Below are 9652 nucleotides of genomic sequence, written 5' to 3'. Positions count from 1 at the left end.
TATGAAAAGTTTGTCTGAAAAATATTATGCTTATATATCTTTGTGATTTTGTTTTATAAAAGTTATTATGCATATAAAATGTTTGTAAATAGTGATGTTTTTTATTTATTTACTTTTTTTTGATCAAATATATGATTCATTTAGTAATAAATATGTAGATTTTTAAGAAATAATAAAAAAACGGAAATATAAATAAAATGTATATTGTAAACAAATAACAAAAAAAAAAACATGTACATATTAGTAAAACAAATGAATGAGAAAAATAAAAAAGGACACAAATGATATTATTTTAAAACAATATTATATAATGAAAAAATAAACGTTATGTATACACACATATGCATATATATGTACACAACCATTCGAATATATGTTAATTTTTATACATGAGTATTATCAGCATAGTAATTATCGATGTATATTCCTGAGGATTTGTCATTTTTTATTGTCATTGATTTATTATTTTTTCCTTTATTTTGTAATTTTACACGTATTTTATTTATAATATCATAATAATAAATAATAAATGCAATTAAAAATATAATCGCAAGAATTATAATAACAGTTACAAATGTTAAAAGCATTCCTTTAAATTGAGATTCTTCCTCTGGGTTATTTTCTGATGACATATCATTGGGGTTGTCCCTATATATATTATTATTATTATCATTACTATAATTACTATGATTACTATCATTATTATTATTATTATCATTATTATTATTATTATTGTTATTGTTATTTCTTTCTGCATCATTTATAGCATCATCTTTTACTTCAAAGGGGTCATATCTATATGGGACAATTTCATTATTATCATATACAAGCACACTTGCTTCATTCATTAATTTATTATACTCATCATTGCTTAAATTTAAAACCGAACTTCGACGTCCAAAATTTATGGGTGATAGGGGAGGAGAATCATCTTCTTGATTTTCCGTTATAAAATTAGTAAAAACGCTTTTAGTTATATCATTATTTTTTGTGATTTCATTTAAATTGTTATTATATTTATGAAAATTTTTATGCTTATTAATATTCTTTAAATTATTATTAAAAAATATGTGAAATTTGTTATATTCCTTTGAATCCAAAAATACGTTATTAATATTATTATCATTATTATTGTCATTATTAATATTATGATTATTATCATTATTATTATTATTTTCATATAACGTTGCATTGTCTTGGATTTTGTTTTTATTTTTATTTTTAATTTGTTCACCTGTAACATCTTGGTCCTGTTTAATGCTATTTGGTTCTACTTCCATGTGTTCGATGTTTGATATTTGATTTGTATTATAATGATCTTCAATTTTTGTAATATTTTCATTTATTTTATCTCTAAAATATATTTTATCTTTTGTTTTTATATTAATAAAGGAAATTACATCATTATTAGATTTTTCGCTTGTGAACTTTTTATCTATATTTGAATATTCTATATAATTTAATTGATTTGAGCATTTCATTTTAGGATGTCTGTTTTCACTTTTTATTTCAATTGCTATAGTTTTATTTTTGTTTATATCACCAGGGTTCTTTTTTTGTTCGCTTTCTTGTATATTTTTTTCAATTTGTTCATTAATTTTCCTAATTTCATGATGTATTAGTTTTTCTATTTTTTTTTCCTTCGGTTTGTCTTTTTCTTCACCTTTTTCTTCACCTTGTTCATCATCTTGTTCAGTATCTTGTTCATTATCTTGTTCATTATCGATTTCGTTTTTTATATGTTCTTCCTCTTTTTTGATACTTTTATCGATTTCGTTTTTTATGTGTTCTTCTTCTTTTTTGATGCTTTTATCGATTTCTTTCTTTATGAGTTGTTCCTCTTTTTTGATATTTTTCTCGATTTCTTTCTTTATGAGTTCCTTTATTTCAATTTCAGCTTTTGAATTATGATTCTCCTTATGTTCACTTTTATCTAAGTGATTATAATAATTTGTATTATGAAATAAAGATTTTCCTGATGTGGCATTTTCATTTTTATCCAAATTTTTATATGCAATATTACTATCCACATTATCATTCAAATCAGTATGGGCATTTAAAATTCGGATATTTTTATTTTGATTAGTTAGACTGCCATTTAATACCCATTCTGTCATCATATTATTTTCACTTTTCCAAGAAAAGCTACTAAAAAAGCCCAATAATATAAATCCATTTTTAATATTAATTTGGTTGTTTATCACAAAAAAGGAGATAATTAAAACTAAATTCCTAAAATATAATATATTCATGTCTTTTTTTTTTTTTTTTATATTCTCCACTTTTTTATGATTATATATATAAATATATAGTTTTATTATTACTTTCAAATTTGTATATTACAACTATATATTCATAAAAGCGTGGAATTAACAAATATTATTTTCTGTATTCTTTCCTCAATTTGAAAATATTTTCATTAAAATATTAAAAACATTTATATCTATTTTTTTATTTTATGTTTTTTAAATGATTATATTGCCCATTAATGCAAAGTTCTTATGAAAAAGAATAAAACTAGTGGCTCCCTTTGCGTTTTGTTTATTTTGTATCGAAGGTTACCTTATTACTTTAAAACTATTTTTTCTTTTTTAAAAATAAATAATATCATTTAAACATGTCAAAATGTGCTCACAAAAAAAAAAATACATAAACACAAGCAAAAACGGAAACACATATATTTGTTCGTTTTTAATAGCATAACAAATGTATTAAAAAAATACCACACTCATTTTGAAATTGAAGAGCATGGATAAAATTAATAATACTTCAATAAAACAATCTATGAAATTAAAAGACAACTATATATAGAGAGCGTGAATTTTAATTTCCTCGGTCTTGCATAAATATTCAAACATGCATATGTATATATAAAAATGAGAGATTTTTTAAAGGTTCATTCGTTTTATACAAAATTTATATTTTATATGAATTCTATGATCTATGTGTTCTCATATTTTGAAATGATTGAGATATTTATTTTTGGATGCATGGTTTTTATTATATGACGAAAAAGGCGCAATATAAAAATTTCAATAAATCACAAATGTGTATATATATAATGATAAAGGTTCAACAAAATACGTAAAAATAAATTCTAATAAATAAAAATTAAATTGTCTTAATTAAAGAATAGTTACTATTTTCACATTTATATATGTGCAAAAAAAAAAATTAAGTAAAAATTATAGATTACGAAATAATTTGGAGTGTATTTATATTTTCTCCAAAAATAATTTGAAATTAAGCCCAAAAAACAAAATTCAAATAAATAAAATATTCTCAATTGAAACAAATGAACGAACATAGATATATTAAATATAATATTTATTTCCTTTAACTCTGATAAATTATGCAATTTTATAATTTGGGTTCACAAAAATTGTCAAATTTGTTGCATGCATGTAAATGTGTAATTATATATATGCCTTTTTATAAACTCTCTTATGTTTTTTTATAAACTCTCTTATGTTTTTTATAAACTCTCTTTTATGCTTTTTACATATTTTGTGTTATATATATACAACCTTTTATAATGATATTTCTTTATTCGCCATAACATCACAATTGGTGATTTTATTTGCTTCTTAAACTGAACATAGATTTTTTCACCGCTTTATTTGGAACAAGTTGTAAAAAAGGAAATCAAAACGAAACAAATTGTCATTTTTTTAAGCGATATTAAGTTACCAAACATGTGAAAATATTTTTTTCATATTTTTTTCATATTTTTTTCATATTTTTTTCGTATTTTTTTCAAAGTACAAAAAAATATTAACTTAAATTTTATAAGACAAATAACTTTACGAGAAAAGTGATTTTTCCATAAATGTGGAAATTGTTTTTCATGCTACCTATGGTTGAGAACATCTTTTTTATTACTTGATAATAATTTATGTGTTTATATAAACATTGTTTAATATATATTATAATTGTGAAAAAATATGAACGATATAATATAAAAAATTCAGATTTATAAAGGAAAATTTAAAAAGGTTATTTGATTTTTTTTCAAAATAAAAAAGGAATTTCAAAAACATATATACCACATTCTATATGATTTTCTTAGTTTATTTGGTCACATAAATTTTAATTGTTATATATATTAACACTATTGTTTATATTTTTAAAAGATAAATATTATATTTTTTATAGTTAAGCGATATATTCATTAAATTATATATTACCAACAAATTTCCATAAATTATACTATAAAAATAGTTTGTCTTCATGAGCAATAATATACATAAAGTTGTAATCACCATGTTTGAAAAAAGCATATTGTATATATTTGTTTAAAGGTTTTGATATAATAATTTGAATATAATTTTTCACAGGAAAATAATCAAATAAAGCTAAAACAAATATTAGTAGTAAAAGGATAAAATGTTATACAATTTTGAATATATTTTGTTTTAAATCCGGAAAACAATTTAATTAACTTAGGGTATTTATAATATATAAAAAGAAACTCATATATATTTATATGTTTTTTTTTTTCACAAGTAAAATATAATTGTCGTTTACTTTCTTTTGTTTTCACGGTGATGATATGGTGAAAAGTATAATAGTGTAAAATAAAATAAAATAAAATACAATTTTTTGCTTATAATGATAAAAATTGAACTTAAAATATATATATATCATTAATTTACAATAAATTTATATATATTTTTCTTAAATATTATATTATTTTTTTATTACAATTTAGTATAAGTCAGAAATGAATAATAAAACTATGTAATTTTTTTTTGTCGTTTTTTTTTCCAACTTTAAGAGATTTATGAAGAAAAATAAGGATAACTCACACATTTTTTCTCTAAAAACTGAAAGGTTATTTTTGACTCAAATATATTAAACTTTATATATTTATAAGCTTTTATATCGTTTTATGTTTAGAGATTTGGTCTTTTGTTGGCATATGTATATACATAAATATATTTGTAATCTATATATTCTTTAAAGAAAACAATGTATAATCAATAATATATATATGTATACATTTATTTATCTGGATATTTTTCACCTTAAACGTACAGATACAATGATCAAGAAAATAAGCAAGTGAATGAAAATGAATTATCCGAAATAGGAAAGAACATTGATAAAATTTTTGACGAAGATGTAGAAAATATAAAATTTGACGCTGATAGGCCATCTCATTTTTTTGTAAAAAACACGGAATTAAACGATCCACCAGAAAAGTGTGTAAAATATGATAATATATCTGATATAATAGTTAATAAATACAAAAAAATAAAAATATTATTTGATCCCACAACTTGTGGACCTTATATCTGTTGTATTGTTATTTTATCTAAAGAAGAAAATGAACAAATTGAATTTATTTATCCAAATATAATAGATATAAAAAAAAATGATAATTTTTTTAAAGTTAATGATAAAAACAATTTAAAATCAATAACACCATTTAATGTTTGGTATAGATATGAAGGGGATTGGGTGAATGATATAAAGATGTTAATTTTAGAAAGAATATATTTATTTAATGAATTTAATTCGGATAATACCCTTCTTTATTTTAACAATGATAAAACTAATGTTTTCAATAAGGAATACAACATTATGTATGGAGATAGTGGTAATAGATATTATATAATATCTTTAAATTATTTTGAAAATTGCAAATATAAGGAAATTATTATTATAAGTCAAATTCCATATTATGATTTTATATACACACGATTTATTCCAGTTGCACAATCATTAATAATGAATACAGTTAAAGAAAAAAAGGAGGAAGATAATAATGAAAAAGTAGAAAAGTTTGATATGAATATTGATAAGAGGGGTGATTATGAAAATGATATTATAATAGATAATAGTGGAGACAGAATAAATTATGAAAAATTAAAAAACTTTGTTGATTATTTTAACACAGGAAAAATATTGGAATATATTACTTATGAGGATTATTATGTGAGTCTGGAAAATAGTATTGAAAATGTGAATAATATGAAAATAAAAAATATTTTAATTTTTTTAAAAGCAATATTGTTAGAAAGAAAAATAGTTTTGGTGAGCTCTAAAAAAGGGAATACATATGAAAAATTATTATTATTTTTGTCATTCATACCTGATATTATAAATTTTGGATTTAACATAAAAAATTATGAAGGAAAATTTGAGGAATGGATAAAATTTAAGTTACCATTAATTTTATTTCATGAACGATATATATTGTTATTACATATAAATAACCTTCAATTATTTAATGAATACACATTTGGAAAAAATTATTTAATATCCACAAACACAGATAGCGATGTATATAAATATGTAAAAGATGTGGTAGATGTGTTATATGATATAGATAAAGATGAAATATTTATAAAAAATGGATATTTAAATAATGCATTAACATTAACTAAATATGAAATTAATTATCTAAAAACAATTAGTTTATCTTTTAAATCTTTTTTAAATTTTTCTTCTGCATTTTTTGAAAATATTAAAAAATATAATAATAATAATAATAATAAAAATGTTATTTCTTCAAATAAGGATGATTCTAACGCATGTTCTCAGAATAATGCTTTTCAATATAATACCAACAAAAAAAATGATGCACCTTTTTATGAAAATATGAAAAATTATCATGTTAATAATAAAGGGGAACCTATTAGGGACAGTAATCAGGGTTATGTAATTAACAATCAGAATAATATCGATTCGAATTGTGTTAAAAATGTGAATAAAAATGTGAGTAAATATGAACACAATGAAATATATGAACAATATTGTAGTCCAATTGAATACATAGATGATGAAGATGATGTATATGTAATAGATATTAAATCGTTAAAAATACAACAACAAAATAGCTACAATTTGAATATTATTAAGGAAATAAATATATCAAATAGTAGCATAAATTGTATAAAAGAAAATGAAGAAAATAACGAATTTAAAAAACAACATATTACAGAATTAAGAAATAATTTTCATAAATATTTTGACGAGTTTTTTATGTTAAGCAAACAAAATTATGAAGAAGGTGTAAAAGATAAAAGAGAAAATTATAACAATAATTATAATATACATTTTCTTGAAATGTGGAATAAGACTTCAAATTATAATTTTTTTATAGAAAAGGATTTAAAACTAAATAATTTTTTAAAAATTTCAAAAAAAAATAATATATTACTTGATAAGGAAGATATAGAAAATTATAATTTTATAGATGATATATTAATTATTGAAAAAAAAAACAGAAAACTGGAAAATGAAAATGAAAAAATAGATAAAACAAAAAAAGAAATAAATACAAATTTAATAGATGTTTTATTAATATCATTAAAAGGTTATGTATATGAAGGAACTTATTGTAAACTCAAAAAGTGCAAAGAAGGAATTGGAAAACTTATATATAATACACATTGTATAACATTTTATGGAGAATGGAAAGATGATCAAATAAATGGTTCAGGCCATTTACTGTATTCTAATAAATTCAAATATTTTGGTAAATTTAAAAATAACTTATTCAGTGGTAATGGGCTATATGTTGATTACTTATTAAATCAATATGAGGGCGAATTTTTAAATGGGTTTTTTAATGGTAATGGGAAACTTATATTTAATAAAAATACATATATTGGTATATTTAAAGATAATGATTTAGTTGGAAAGGGTAAAATTATTTATGAAAACGGAAATATTTATACAGGGGAAATAAAAAATTTCTTACCACATGGATATGGATTTTTATCTTATAATGATACTACCATATTTGAAGGTATTTTTTGGGAAGGAAAAAAAAATGGAAATGGGTTTTTAACTATAAAAAATAATCCCAATTCTGATAAAATGTTATGTATCGAAGGTAAATGGAATAATGATGAACCTGTATTAAAAAAAAATTTTCATATAATATTTCCTAACAAAGATAAATATATAGGTAAGATTTATATTTTACCTTTTGGTATATATAAAAAGAACAATACGAATTGTAACTATTTATATAGTAAAAATAAAATACCTAATAATATAAGTAAACAGTTACATGATGTGAGAAATTTTATTGAAACGAACATATCTAATACAGATAAAGTTAATAATAGTGACCAAAATTTGATATCTACACAAAGTAAAAATATAACTATGGATAAGAAAATAGAAAATAAAATATTTTCAAACGGTGTTATAAATATCATAAAATCCGTTATTCACAACTCTGATGATATTAACAGTTTAGAAATACGACCCGATAGCAATCCGAATAATACAAAACTGAAAACAGATGCAAAAAACTCTTTATCAGATGATATAACAAATATAATACAAAATTATTCTTCAAATAATAATAGTTGTAACCTTGAATATAGTGAAAATGATTCTACACAAATAAATTTTAACGAAAAGCTTGAAATTTATATAAAGAGAAAAGAAGCAAAATTATTGAAAAAATGTTGGGAAGTATTGGATAAAAATTGGATCACTAAAATTGAAAATAAGTTAAAAAAAAATTATCAAATTGTTGAGTATCTTAAAGAAAAACAAATATATCTTATACCCCATAAAAAGGGATTAAGCATAATGTGTAATAATAACAATAGTAGTGGTAGCAGTAACGACGACGCTAAACAAGAAAACTACGATGGAATGTTCCTTTTAGGAATGAAGCATGGTTATGGAATATTTTTTTATGATAATATAAACCGATATGAAGGATATTGGTATAGGGGAATGAAACATGGGTATGGAATTTTATATGAAGGAAATGATATATATTATGCTCATTTTAATTATGATAAATTAATTAAAAAAGAAAAAATATTGCATGAACAGTTATGCAATTATAAGCCCAAAAAAGATAAACTCAATGAAGAACAAAATTATAATGATTTTTTAATTAACCAATCCTTTTTTGATTATAAGGATATTTTATTCCAAGCCTTGAGCAATTATCTTTAAAATAGGGGTAGCAATTATTTGATGATAAAAATATGAAAATACACGTAAACATACAAATATATAGATGTTGACAGTGTAATACATATTTGAATTTCTACCCCATGCTCAAAATAAATAATTTCAGATAAAGTTATAGATGAAATTTTTTTTTTTATATATACACATTTTTTTGTTTTTATATTTTATTTTATTCTTGTTTTTCGTTTTTATTTGAATGATGCTTAATAGAAAATTTTGCCATAAAAAATAAAATATAAACATATTTAAAAAAAAAAAAAAAAATCAATTATGAAGAATCAAATGACAAATACACACAAATATACATAATGTTGTATTTGCGTTACTAATTACATGCATATCACTAAAAATATTGTATATATAGATATTGCATTTATTTCTGAATAAAAATTGATGAAATAAATGCACAATACTTAAATTCAACTAGGAAATGATATATATATATATGTATATATTTCGTTTCCTTCTTCATTAATAACATGCAAAAATCAATAAAAAAATAAACTTGTTTATATGATTTATGTATACAATATTTTTAATAGTAAAATATAACAATAACAGTAATCATGCTGCTGATAATACATTTTCAAATCAATTGGTAATGTACATTTAATATATATATATATAATACTAGTAGAGGACAATTCAATGGTTATTTAGTAAACACATTTTTGTTTATAATACAGATTGTTTTTTT

General features: G+C 20.8%; 2 protein-coding genes across 2 annotated transcripts; one reads left to right on the top strand and one right to left on the bottom strand.

The window, feature by feature from the left end:
* Positions 1–383: 383 nt before the first annotated feature.
* On the bottom strand, positions 384–2252 carry PY17X_1112100 (conserved Plasmodium protein, unknown function; the record flags this gene model as incomplete). Its single annotated transcript, XM_722595.1, has 1 exon — positions 384–2252. The coding sequence occupies one exon, from the start codon at positions 2250–2252 to the stop codon at positions 384–386; it is 1869 nt and encodes a 622-aa protein (XP_727688.1).
* Positions 2253–4783: 2531 nt separating this feature from the next.
* On the top strand, positions 4784–8937 carry PY17X_1112000 (MORN repeat protein, putative; the record flags this gene model as incomplete). Its single annotated transcript, XM_022956465.1, has 2 exons — positions 4784–4833; positions 5040–8937. The coding sequence occupies 2 exons, from the start codon at positions 4784–4786 to the stop codon at positions 8935–8937; spliced, it is 3948 nt and encodes a 1315-aa protein (XP_022812368.1).
* Positions 8938–9652: the final 715 nt, after the last annotated feature.

Source organism: Plasmodium yoelii, assembly GCF_900002385.2.
Source record: "Plasmodium yoelii strain 17X genome assembly, chromosome: 11".
NCBI lineage: Eukaryota > Apicomplexa > Aconoidasida > Haemosporida > Plasmodiidae > Plasmodium > Plasmodium yoelii.
The sequence above is the reverse complement of the archived record's forward strand: the minus strand, read 5'-3'. Positions and strand labels throughout refer to the sequence as shown.